The sequence below is a fragment of the Micropterus dolomieu genome, linkage group LG02 (assembly GCF_021292245.1).
Source record: "Micropterus dolomieu isolate WLL.071019.BEF.003 ecotype Adirondacks linkage group LG02, ASM2129224v1, whole genome shotgun sequence".
NCBI classification, from domain to species: Eukaryota; Metazoa; Chordata; class Actinopteri; order Centrarchiformes; family Centrarchidae; genus Micropterus; species Micropterus dolomieu.
In genome coordinates this window covers 28,397,884-28,412,259 of record NC_060151.1, presented here as the reverse complement: position 1 = coordinate 28,412,259, position 14,376 = coordinate 28,397,884, and the positions used below count along the sequence as shown (strand labels likewise).

General features: G+C 39.5%; 1 protein-coding gene across 1 annotated transcript in view; it reads right to left on the bottom strand.

Annotated features, from left to right (window-relative positions):
* The window catches only part of LOC123961460 (pentraxin fusion protein-like), a 33,102-nt gene that overhangs the window by 7,576 nt on the left and 11,150 nt on the right, over positions 1–14,376 (bottom strand). The window contains exon 2 of the mRNA XM_046036875.1: positions 4,290–4,497. Coding sequence (XP_045892831.1) covers positions 4,290–4,497 — 208 coding nt within the window. The remainder of the gene's footprint in view (positions 1–4,289; positions 4,498–14,376) is intronic.

Sequence of the window (14,376 nt, the reverse complement as noted above, 5' to 3'; positions counted from 1 at the left end):
AGACCTGACTGAAGAGCTGATGAAGACAACACTGACACTGACAGTCCAAGTTAAATTTAAGACTTTTAAGACGTTTTTAATACCACCTAGGATGAAATTTAATACCAACTTCACTGCTGTTTAAGGGAAAATCTGCATTAATTTTAAGCCAGAGAAAATTATTTACAAAGTTCCATGAATTTAATACATTTTAGTAAATTTTATTATATTATATATTATAAGTTTTGTTATAATACATTCATATTTAACACACTATAGCTTGGGGTGTGTTTTTACTTTCATAAGATAAAATGAATCAAGGACGTCACTTTGTGTTGAAAAGTGGTGGGGACATAAGGGTTCAGAGGGGTGTGACGATACACTTAGCTCACATGCACAATTCACAATATTGGGTTCTCGAGAATATATTAGATATATAATATATTTTAACACTATTTGATGAAATACTCAATGCTGAAATATATTTAAATAGGGTTCTGGGGGTCCCCTAGAAAATTTTGAGCACTAAACACTTCCTGCATTCTGGAGAGATTTTCTGCAGCAATTTATGATTGAATTGTCTTTATTTAAATAAAGTGATTCAGATTTTTTTAGCTTCAACTTTTTTGAATAATGCACATTTGTTTCTTTTATCTTTAAATTGCATTGCATGTTTTCTTATTATGCAAATAAACCTTTCTCAAAGTACTTTCATTTGTTTTTTTAACATTTCTTGTTGCAAGCCATTTTCAGAACATATTTAACAAATGCTTTTTAAAAAAGTGATGGAGACATGTCCCCAGTATCCACAGTGTAAATGACACCTATGAAATGAATACAATATTTGTGCACTAACTCTTAAGGGGTGAAATCAAAAATACAAACATTTTGTGTGGTATGAGTTACACTGTGGCTAGATAAGGTAAACTAATATAATATGCCAATTGCTTCAGTGACTATTCATCCTTTTCTGTTTTTCGAAAGCATCTAAAGGCTGCTTGAAATATAGTATTATATAGCATTGGCATGAAAGCAAGTCGCCCGCCAACTTGTACATATCACTGGCTTTCTGAATTTCAGACACTTGCCCATTCTGACTCGTCGAGCTAACGTTAGTAGCACGTCAGAGACGTTTTCTTTTCTTTTCTAACAACTGACTGATTCGTGCAGAGCTGGATGCCAGAGCTGTTGCGCCGCGAACACACGCCACGGAGTATGTTATGAAGTCTCACACACACAAAGTATTCATTTATGACGTTAAGGCATTAATTAATTACTACAAAAAGACAAGAAAAAATTTAAGACCTTGGTAAACGAAATTTAATACTTTGGTAATGAAATTTAAGACTTTTAAGGCCTTATGAAATTTAAGACATTTTAAATACTTTTAAGACCCCGCAGGTATCCTGACTGACAAGACTGCTTTTCCATATTTTCTGTCATGCAGTATCTATGATGTTACAATGGTCATTTGCGTGCAGCACCATCTGCCTGGGATCTGCTACGCTTAGTCTGTCTATACCACTCAGTACAGGACACCGCGACAGTCTTTTGAAACTGTAAGTCGACCAGGCTCCCAACAACTGGAGCATCTGCAGCTTGTTTCAGAGAGAGGCTGAAATGAGGCTCTGCATGAAGGGCCAGTATAAGGTAGAAATATTTTCTTTTAAACTTCGAATCATGCAAAGCTACCACATGAGTCACATAACTACAATATAGAGCTAGAAATGCAGTGTACTAGGTCACCTTTAAAGCCATATCTATAAGATGCAGTTGCAGTTGAAATGTTGTAAGAATTCAAACTGTGCAGACTTAAGCACCTGTCAGAATTGTTATTACTTGTTTTTCCAGGTTGGGTGTAATAGCCATAACAAGGCTTTGGAATAAGTTATAATTTAGCGTTGATTAATAGGTTTGAGTCGAAGATAGCTCCTACTCCACCTCCTCGTCAGAGTATGAATATGACTGGGGGAAGTGCATTCATTTAGACAAATTCTTCATGACCCTGCCAGGTGTCAGTAGGAGAAAACAGATCAAAATGATAATCTGATATTTATTTGTTTACTAGTACAGCTGTAGATGCAAGATGAAGTGCTCATTTTTATTAGGTTTTTGTGCACAGCTCCTCTTCTTTTTACTTTTGATTTGACTAATTTAAGTCGTTGGGTGACAGATACGGATAGTATGGGGTTTTGGGTGGGTAACTGCTGAAAAGGAAGAGCAGAGAACCGTGCAAGCCTGCAACTCAACTATAAACATGCCTAGATTTCTAGAAATGAGAGCTGCTCCATGTCACACTCTGCCTGTCTGCCATGCGGTGTTTTGCACTTTTGTGTTTAGTCTTGTGATGTCTGTTACCCCAGTGATCCCTCTGCATGTGTGTCTCTGTTTTCCCCTCTGCTCTCTCTCTCTGCCTACCTGTGCCTCGTTAGCCTCATGTCTTTCACCTGTGTTGCTCCCGCTCTGTCTTGTCTTTGTTGGGTCATTGTTTATTGTCACCCAGTGTTACAGTGTGTTGCCTTCCTACTCGTCGCGTCTCCCTGTTTCCCTACTTATTTTGGATTCTGGTTTTCTCGTTTGGATTACTTTGTTTTGGACTCATCAGCCACTCAGTTTGTAAGTGTGCTCGCCTTTGTTTGTTTATTAAAACCCCTTGAACTGTACCTCCTTTGCCTTGCATCCTTCATTTCACCACCAAACCGTGACAGAATGACTCGACCAAACATGGACCCAGCGGACATAGTTAAGTTGCCCAGCACTTGGGAGGAATTAGGGGTGCCCAAGGAGGAGCTAGCAGCAGAGGAGCCACAGTTTTTCAAACTGCTCTCAGTCATGTGGGGTACCGACCCCAAGATGGCTCTGCTCGTGGCTTCCTCCCCGGTGGAGAAAGACTTTTGATTTAGAGACTGTGTCAAAACTCTGCTCTGCCACCCCCCAGTGTGAGATTGCTAAGCCTGCTAGCCTCGAACCCCGGCCTGCTAGTACTCGTATGTGTGTGTATATATAAAAATAGTATTGTTATTTTTAAGATATCTAGATGTATCTAAGATAGCTAGCCAATTGATTCTTAAACTGCAATTATTAAAAAACAACAACCTTAGCACCATTCGATGCACGAACATGCAACATTATATTCCACTACAACAAGCATTGCCATGCATATATTTTTATTTTTGCCAATGACATTGGTGCATAGACCAAACACAGAGCTTTATATTGCCTTACTTAACATTATGACATAGCCTACGTTATTGCAGCATGTCGTGTCATGTGAGTTAGCATTATAGCTACAGCTCACGATTAAGAACTTGTACCTGCCCATTCATTTTGAGCTGTGTGGTTTCCCAGTCGAAAACATTTCCTCTTGTCACTCTCTTCCCGGAGAACATGTCTTGGATCGTGCTGTCTGAGAGGACAGAGTCCCACAAATTAACATCACAGATCTCCCCAACAAAACTCTGTTTGGCATCAAAACCCCCCAGATAAGCATCCGGATCTTGTCCGAGGAGAACCTTGCCTCCAGAGCGGACAGAGTGACCTTTCCTGTAAATTTTGGTCAAGCTTTTCTTCCCGTCCATGAAGAAGGTAGTCGCACCTGAACTGGAGTCCCAGGTGACGCAGAAGTGGGTCTGCAGAGCACCGAGCTCAGGGACTTTGAAGAGAACCCCGTCTCCACTCAGGTAGAGGGACAATCTAAACACATACATATAAAATTCATTTGTATGCATATTTCAAAACAGTTTCAGAGGGACACAACTTAAAAATACATCAGGGTTAAAAGACAAAAGAAATACAAAGCCAGGTTGGTGTCAGTGAAATGAGGTAAACCCACCCACCTGAACCTCATTCCCTCATCAGCCACTAAATGTATCGGTCCACTTCCTTTGTTAACTTGTCTGTTTGTTCAAGTTACTATCTTTACCATTGTTTTCAATTGTTGCTGTACATTCAAGATTCATGTAATATTCATACCTGCCTGTCTGGCAAAGAAAAGCATTAGAATAGCAGCAGTAGTTGTAGCAGTATTGTTAGTTTTGGCATCTGTTTATAGCAGTTAGTTTAGTTATATATTGTTAGTAGTAGCCTGTTATTCATCGTCGTAGTAATAATAGTGTTTGTAATGTTAGCACCAGTCATAGTAGTAATGGTAGTATTGTCTATAAGAGCAAAGTCAGTACCGTTTGTTGAAGAAACGGTAGTATAAGTAATATCTTAATATAATGGAATGTGATCAGAAAATATGATCATAAATCCTTAATACTATCTTAAATGCAGAATATCGGCATGTTGTTGGCTGTCAGAGTGTCTACCTGCCGTCCAGTTCACGCCACACATTCAGCTCATCATTGTCCTTAGTCCGATATGCGAAGAGGATGACCTCGCGCCTTCCGCTGAGCTCTGTGGCCACATTCATGCACAGAGTGAAAGCCCTCATGTACAGGGATTTCTGGGGCACCATCTCAACATAATTGGTATTGGTCTCAGTCGGGAATAACAAGGTCTTAACGGCAACACTCCCTGAGAGACAAGAAACAGATCTTGTCAAGCAAAGGTACACAGCAGGTAACATCAGTATGTTTGTCTGAGTCCTAAACATTATGTAATAATAACAATAAGAGCTATTTCAAAGCAAATTTCATAAAAATACAAGAGTTCCTTTTGATCAAGAGCTTCCTGTTTGGATCCAAGATGACTGAGGTGAGCACACTGAGATATGTTCAGGAGTTACTACTTGACTTTAAAACAGCATTTTAACTGACAGAGACAAATTAACAGGGAAGCAGTGGGGTTTAAATACATCTAAAGACAAACATCAAACAATCCATCCATCCATCGTCAACCACTGCATACAGGGTTGTGGGGGGCTGGAGCCAATCCCAGCTGACATTGGGTGAAAGGCGGGGTATACCCAGGTCGCCAGTCCATCGCAGATTTATCTAACAATTATTTTTATAATTGTTTTGTCTACAAACTCTCAGAAAATAGCAAATGCAGCTTTTACAAGTTTCCAGGCCCCATCGTGATGTTTTAAAATGTCTTGTTTTTGCCCAACCAAAAGTCAAACTAAATCTTAAGATACTTTTAACCATTTTTTGCTCAAAAAATAACAAACCATAAAAATCGCTATAAAGATAGTTGATCATCAACTCATTGATTAATCAACAAACCATTTTAGCTTTAGTTTATTTACCTTTAAATGTGCAGACTAATACCTTCAATTAAACAAAAAGCATTATATTTAGACATTCACTGACACGAAGACTCAAAATAAAGGTATATAATTACTGTACCGGCCAACATTGTGGAGAAGGCGCCGAGAAAAAGGATGGCTGAAAGTCCCATTTTGTCTCCGTAAACCTGCAGAAAATTAAACAAATTTACTTTTAAAATCTTTCCGCACATTTTCATGGAGTTTTAACTTATATGCAGTGTCAGTGGTTTTTGTGTGTAGGAAGTGTTATATAAAGATATAAAAGTACAATGAAACTGTGTACATACCGTGCTGCTGCAAAGGTCCTGCTACAAACAGAACCTGAACAGGGTTTTTATGTTGTGATTCCACGAACTCCTCCCCAGTACAACACACGGACATGCAAATTACAGCCTCTATAATTCTTTGTATCTTATCTATTAGATTGAGATCAGATGAATCTGACTGTTTAGACAAGACTAGATCTTATCAATGTACACAAAAGGGCAGACAAACAGAACTAAATATAAAAAAGGAGTGGTGGACAGTAACAATATGTACTCAAGTACTGTACTTGACAATCCATTATGAAAATAATAATCATTAATTGTGGTCCGATACAGAAGTGTTCAAAGTGAGCTTCAGCTCAGGAACTGCAGCGGTACAATCCTGCTTTTACATTAATGCACGAATAATCATAATCCAATGATATAATATACAATAGCACAACAGTCACAGGGGACATTTTAATGTACTTTTACTTTTTAATACTTTAAGTACATGTTCCTCGTCATACTTGCATACCTTTGCTTAAGTCACATTTTCAATGCAGTTCTCTCAGGAAAGGTTGAGCCCAGGACACAAACTGAGGACTGATCATCCTGCAGCAGGCCACTCTTGTGGACACCCAGTGATGCACTGGCACACTACTAATGATGCATCCCATGCTCAATTGACCAGAAATGTTGCCCTGGCCAAGATTTATCTCCCACACAACTCGGAGAACCCCCACCAGTCGAATGTCTACCACTCTCACTTAAGTAAAGGATCTGAATACTTAGTCCATCACAATAAAAAAGGAACATCCAGGGATTATAAAGCGGTATTTTCCAGAAACATGCAGCTGAATGAGCTCAAAAATGACTGAGAGGACAAGACTTTCAGCTCTGCACACGAACGTTTCAAAGAATGACACAGCTTTTATTTCTTCCTTAGGATTCATCATGAAGTTATGAACCACCATACCAGAAAGGCCAAACGTCACAGTCACAGAACACAACAGACCATGAATTCAACATGAAATTATTTATTTCATTATAAAAGTACATCACAGCTATAATACAATTTGCTAAAAATGTGTAATGTGATCCTGCCGGAACAGGATCCGGGACCACACGGATCACATATTTAAATCAAATATTGAAATAGGTACACTATTAAGCTCCATTCCAAGGGAAAAGTTTAGTTTACTAAGTCACAGCTGTCTGACAGTGACCAGCCTTGACCTTTGAGTTCAGCCTTATCTCTTTTGGCAGGTATCCTTCTGTTCAGTTTTTCTGTCTTGTGGCCTCTCTTAGTTAGGTTGGTTACAGTTCCAAGGACCTTAAACGTCTTGATAATATTTGTGTTGTGACAGGAACATCCAGCTGTCTGGATTTAGATTTGAAGATGCTTGTCTCTTGTTTTCTTTCTGATCTCCTCAGACAGCTCCCTCCTTTGCTATCTCTGGTCCACCTTCAGTGTGGTGCACACGATGACTCCAAACAGCGCTGTGACCACTATTCTCCATTTAAATAGGCTGAATGAATGATTACAAGATTGGAGATGTGTGATGCTAATTAAAGAAACTAAATGGGTTGAAAAATCAACATAATCCAATTATTTACTTTAATTATGACTTCAACTAACGAGTCAGTTATCAAAATATCTGCCCAATAACTGACAAACCAATGCATGGATTTGTGTGGTCAAGATCAACTCTTGGCCGAACATCAGTGAAACAGAATCCATTTTACAACTCACAATAAGAGCAGTTTGATATAAATGACTCTTTCTTGCCCTTTCAGAATACATAATGTTCGAATCACTAACCATCAGCTCTCAAACTGGCTTTTTTTGGATATTTATAGTGACTTGACAGCCCAGTGATGAGCGCTGTTATCCTGGATTCATGTTTGCTGCTTGTGTGCATTTGACCTGAGACGCTGAAAGGAAATCTTTTGCTTCCTGTCAACCTGCCGCCCCAAAATGTTGTCCACACATTTACATTTGGTGGGCGCTGATTTCAGACCCTGGTTCCAGCTTCACAACTGTGAAGATTTGCTGCTTTTCCTTTTTCAATTATTTCAATAATTGTAATGTATTGTTAATAGTGTTGAGGTTTGTACTGTTAGTTGGACTAAACAAGCATTGTGAAGGTGTCTCTTTGGGCTCTGGTTTACTGTGACGGCATTTCTCACTATTTTCAAATAATCTGCAGATCAATCCATAATGAAAATAATCATTAGTTTTAGTCCGTCTGTTCAAAATTTGCTCCACCACCTTAAATACAACAGTAAAATCCTGCTTTTATATTAATGCATGAGTAATCATAATCTGATGATAGAATATATGATCACAGTCACCGGGGACATTTTTCTGCTTTGATAACTTTTAATACTTTAAGTACATTTTCCCTCATTATACTTGCATAAACTTACTTAAGTAACATTTTCAATGCAGTATCTCTAGCAGATTATTTTTACAGTTTGTTATTAGTACTTCTAGAAAGGATCTGAACATTTTGTCCATCACTGTAAAAAAGTATATAAGTAAAAAGTATATCCAGATATTATGTAGTGGACTTCTCAGGGCATTGTCCAACAACATGCAGCTGATTGAGATGTATGTGAAAAAGCACAGGACAAGACTTTCAACTCTGCACACAAAGGATGACACAGCTTTTATTTCTCCCTTAGTATTCATCATGAAGTTATGAAGGAAATATGAACCACCACACCATAAAGGCCAAATGTCACAGAAACAGAACACAATAGACCATGAAATTGACAGGTATATAAAATGATTTATTTCATTGTAAAAGTACATCATGGCAATAATCAAATTTGCTGCGTGAAATGTGATCCTGCCGGAACAGGATCCAGGACCGTGCAGATTGGGACTGGCATGAATTTGATTCAAATATTAATTTATTAATTCATTCTGAGGAATGGAGCTGTTTAAAACAGTATAAACACAGCTGTCTGACAAGACATACCTTGACCTTTGAGTTCAGCCTTATCTCCTTTGGCAGCTGTCCTTGCTTCTTTTTGTACTATCCTTCTGTTCAATTATGGGGTTGATTTCCCTTTTGCGGCCTCTCCCAGTTAGGTTTGTTACAGTTCCACAGGCCCTAAACTTCTTGATAACATTTGCAACTGTTGTTACGGCTGCCGCCAGCACCCGCCTGTAATTAACCTGTTCTTGTGAGTATCTGTCAACATCGCCAACATCACAGGAACAGGAACATCCAGCTGTTTGGTCTTGTAGCCTTTACCATCACCATGCTTGTCTATTGTTTTCTTTCTGATCTCCTCAGACAGCTCCCTCCTTTGCTGTCTCTGGTCCACACTCAGTGTGATACCAAACAACGCTGTGACCACTACTCTCCATTTAAATTGGCTGAATGATTGATGCAGGCCTACAGGTATTTAGCCTTGCTCTTGAACGCACCTCTAGAGCATAAAATTAGCTCTACCCAGATAATCCCACTTATTAGCTGAGCTTATTTAAGGCAGCTGTGTTAGCATAGCTGCCTCTTTCCCTGCATGTTGGTTGCCACATGGAACTCTTTGTCACGTTTAGGTAGGCGATTGAGTTCAAAAACCTGTCTTATGTGTGTGTGTTCACTAGTACACTCTCTTGGTAGTGAGCCGGTTTGCAGTGTAGTGTACCAACAGTATGGATTTGTGCATTTTATATCAAATAAATTTGGACTACTCTAAAATCTTTCTCTCTCCCTGGGAGAAAGAAAAGGAGGGGTTGAGATATCAACTCAACAGACGACTGAAGAGACCCCAAAGGAAAAGGTGAAGGGTTTGCTTTCCCTATGTGTCTATGAAGATTCTCAGTCATCCAGGTCATAGTTATCCATTGAAGGTTAAAATGAAGGGCAACTGGACTTGGTTGAAGATACTGGGAGACGTTTCGTCCCTTATCCAAAGGACTTCTTCAGTTCTGACTGACTGGCAGGGAAACTCAGCTATTTAACCTCAGTGGGGTCGTTGGCCCGGGTCATCGATACCGCTGGTTCGTTAGTGTTCCTGGTTGCTGTGACGACAGTCGTTACAGTCGTTAAGACTACCTGTGGCCAAGACTGAACGACCATCGTTGGTATCTTCACCTGAGGCCAATAGGTTACGTTTGTTGAGTTTCCTGGGAAGTGATGAAAGGAAAGCATTGTAAGTGGGGGATAAGTGGTGGCGTAGACCCCCTCCCCTGTTCAATGACGGCTTCTCAACCCTGGTGTAGATGGCTTCCTTGACACCTCCTTTCAAACCATCCATCTTCTCTGTCTAAAATGTGCACCTGGTGGTCCTCAAACGAGTGTCCTCTGTCCTTCAGATGTAAGTAGACTGCAGAGTCTTGACCTGAGGAGTTGGCCCTTCTGTGTTGAGCCATGCGTTTGTGTAGTCTAAACAACCACTACACAAACGCATGGCTCAACACAGAAGGGCCAGTCAGTCAGAACTGAAGAAGTCCTTTGGATAAGGGACGAAACGTCTTCCGGTATCTTCAACCAAGTCCAGTTGCCCTTCATTTTAACCTTCGTTGGTTTCCCTATGTGGCGTTTCTGGGCAGTCTGATCGTAAAATTGGCCACCTCTGATGCCGCAGCGAGATAAGCCTCGGTGCCTGACTGTTAAAATGACAAAAACACTCACCAGAGATTAGCGTTCTCCTGAACAGCCTATCAAAACTCTTAAGAGAGGGCAGGAAACCCCAAACTGCCCCCCCGCACATGTAACCATGGCAACTGTCCTCCCTCTTTGTTTAATTACGTCACATCAAAGGATATTCTCCTTTTCACAGCCAGATGCAAATTTGAGAAACTCCAGGACACCAGGAGGACAGTCCTGAACTCGTTTGTGTAAACAAGAGTACTGTCTCAAAAATTACCTTGTTTAATTAAATCTTTTAGTTAACTAGGTCTCCCCACTCCATTTTAGTAGTTATGTTACCATGTTGTTATTTGTTAAAAAGAATCTAAATAAGTTAATTTAGCAGTGTTTTAATTTTCAGCAAGGTCACCTGATTTTATTCATTTTATTTGTAACCAATGCTTTGTTCACAATACTTTCTGAAACTTCCTTTACAAATGATGATAAAGAAATGTCGTCCTATACTCGATTAATTTTCCAGCTCCTGAGAAGATTGTTTTAGGATTAATCAGAGCTTTCCTCATGTAACCCAATCTCCCCCAAGTGGACAAAATAAGTATTACATGCCATCGTCTGAAATGCCATTTAATGTATTTACCTGTCCATAATCTAATGCCATTCGTGTATCTTGCTTATATTCTCTAAGAACATGTAGCAGCCAATATATCCAGAAAGCTAGTTAAGTTCTTCTCCTCTGATGATTCAATCTGAAATGCTAGCCTCAAAGTTGAACTACTGACAAATGTTTTCCTTTTTATCAAGTGCTTAAACTAAGAATGGTATAACCGTTTGACAATCAAGGTTTGATTGTGGGAAGATATTTGATTAAAATACGCGCAAATAGATTTTTGATAAGACATATTAAAAGTTAAAAGACGAGCCCTCCCTCAGGGGAACAAAGGACTGCCCTCTGGGAACCATGCCCCACCAGACAAAAGCAGCGACCCAGTTTTCTCACTCTCTTGTTGTCTTGCTTGTTCCTGGCTCTCCAACTGTGCTTCGGCACGCGCCCAGCGTGCTCCCTCTCCCGGCAACGCCCTAAGGGGCGACCTCAGCTTTCTCTCGTTTCAGCAACTGTACTTGCATTTTATTTTCTTCGGTTTTGTTATCAGTCCGTTAAGTTACACTAGTTTAATTGAAGAATGACCAAGTTCTTTTCTTAAGCTTTATTTTTCAAGCTAATCCCATCTGACCCGAGCCAGGGTTGGGAAGGCCCCCACTGCGAGTTTCTTCAGTAAGCCGACAAAAGACGGACCTCCAGAGCCATTCCCTGGCAGAGAAAGCGAACGGCTGATGGCTTTAAGCTGTCCTAACCGAGAACGCACGGAACTCAGCCAGTGTGAGGCCGCCTAAAGTTACCAGCAACCCGGCTGAGAGAAGCGACGTGCAGTAAGACCAAAACCCTGCATTCTGTGGTCAGTGATGTCCCATAGTTAATAGACATCACTGACTATCATTAGCTGCCGTATGAGTTAAATGCTCCCCACAATAGAACCCACATTCTCATTGTTTAGCCATTGTTTATTTCTTGGATATATATTTTATCCGCATTTTTATATTCACCTTTAATTAGTTAATAAATTCACTGTAATCAAAGGAGGTGTGTGTGTGTGTGTCCTGTCTCCAAGTCCCTGCCATGAGAATTTACCCCTTTTGATATGAGACTGACTGATTTATTTAAGATAATTGAGCGATTATTAACTAACTGATCACTAGTGAATAATTATTAAAACGCTACCCAGAGGTCCGGAGACTCTGGGTTAATTAAAACTCTGGTGGTGCCCCGCGAAACGAGATATTTATGGATTAATATTTTCTGAATATTAAAATTCATAATTTGGTATTAATTCTCAAATTTATTAAAACATAGTAGACATGCTACAGCAGTGTCTATCGATTGCAGTGGGCACATGCGCAATTGGGTTTGCTGATTTGGTGCTTCAGTGATGTACCAAAGGAAATGAAAGAAAATGCTTACAACTGAGAAGTTGGAACAAGGAAGCGTTTCATATTTGTGGTTTAAAAATGACTTCAACTGACAAGTCAATAAATAACAGCCTAAGGTGTGTAATTGAGATGTAAATGACTGAATTTGAAGATGGGTGTGGTCCGACGCACGAGTCCTGAGTATTCATGCGTCGGAACATCAACGTGACTTTCAGCTGGTGTGATTTCGTCACAAGATTTCAGTCATGAAAAACATATGGAGAATGAGAGAAAGTAAAATGTCCTGGAAAAATCTTGTGTTGTCCTGAGAAATTTTAAACATTATGTTGCGGTTGCTCGGTTACATTGCGGCAGCTGTGAACTCACCACCGAGTCACGTCCCTTGTAGTTCCACACAATTACGCACTCAACAGTGGTCAACTACTTTGAAATTTGGATTTTTATTACAGCACATGGGGAGTTTCACCTGATGAGTAAGTTAAACTCCATCGCCAAAATCAGCCAATGATGGCAAATTTTAAATGTAAAATAATATTAAAGGTCCAGTGTCCAACATTTAGGAGGATTGACAGACAGAAATGCAATATAAGATCCATAACTATGTTTAAGTGGTGTATAAAGACCTTACATAATTATTACCTTAGAATGAGACATTTCTAGCTGAAAAACTTAAATATTTTCCTCCGCTAACTTTCACCGTCACGTTCTGCTGCTCGCGCTCTCTCACGCAGAACCTTCAGAACTGCGGGAGTGCAGCGCCCGGGCAGTCGGAGGTGTGCACATAACAGAGACCTGGTTATTTGCCGCATTTCGCCGCTGTTGAATGAATGACCAGGCTACTAAAATTTCACTCGCTCATCAATATGACCGCAACATTGATTTTCACCGGGACACCGTGCAGCAACCCTCATCGGTGTTTTGGCTCCCTGTGTGCAAAGGAGCGAGTGTGTGCCCGGGGGGGAAACAGAAAGTACAACACGGACACGATGTAGCCTCAGTCAAGTCCAATGTTGTAATGTATTTACCAAAAACATACCAAAATACTTTCACAGCATTTTAACAGTAGTGGCAAATAACAGTAAATTACATTTAGCTCTGTGAAGAAAAATGACACACATGACACAGCTAGCATACAAGCTACACTGGAGCAACACTTCACCTTTAGCCTGCTAATTGTGCATACATAAATCGCTACAGTCATTAATATTTACTCCCTGCATGTTCCTTACAGCATTAAACACATAAATAAATCATTCGAACAAACTACAACCCTCGTTCTTACCTGTAAAAGGGGAAATTGAAAGTACGACAGGGACACGATGTAGCCTCAGTCAAGTCCAATGTTGTAGTGGACGAACGTAAGCCACACGTTTCGTACACAGGCTGAACGAGGCATGAGCAATCGTGAACAGATCCTCCAATCACAAACTAGTGCTTAAAACTATATGTCAAAAAGAAAGTTAAACTTATGTAAACAATCAAACACTGCATATTGTTATTTAAGATGCATTTCCCCAAATTGATATAGAAGTTAAATTAAAAAAGCATTTTAAACATAGATCGTCTTTTTATCCTATTAACCTTTTTAGCCTCTTTTACCCAAAAAGCAATAGATTACTGATCTACAGATCAGTGTATTTTAACTTTGTCCTGTTTTATAAAGGAATGAATTATCAGTTTTCACTCAAACAGTGCAATGATTCAAAGCATTCTAATTTTCCCTTTTTATGGACATTTTTAAGTATCTTTTAACTCATATCAACCCAACTTATATCCTCCCATTCAATTTATTCAGTATAACACCTTTTTGATCATCCTTACGTGCTCACTTAATGTACTCAGTATTACATCATTTTCATCATCCTTACATAAGCGCTAGCTAACAGATCCCCGGTCTGTAAAGCGCGGTTTTGGCTGCAGTGTAACGTTAGCTAAATTGGTAACTTAGTAATGTTAATTAGTTGTGTGTCATTACTACCTCACTTGTTGAGGAATGAGAACAGCGGGTTCAAGCTAAACTGGTGTCCACACACACATATGTACACATACTGTACATCCTGATAGTTAAGTTAAATTATATTTGTGTCCAGAGGCCCAGAGGAAAAATCTTTTGCTCAGAATAGTCTTTTCTTTAACTCTTGAGAAAACACTAAAATCTCTATAGTATATCTTTTTGAGATCACTCCAATCTGAATTGTTGCTCCTAAAACCCCTTAGGAGAAAAGAATGAGATGAGGAGAGAGCGAGGTTTTGAGATTTAGGTAAGACAAATGGATACTGAATTGAGATTACAATAGGATAAATGAAAGTAACAGATGAGATCTCATCGTTGTATCTTTTT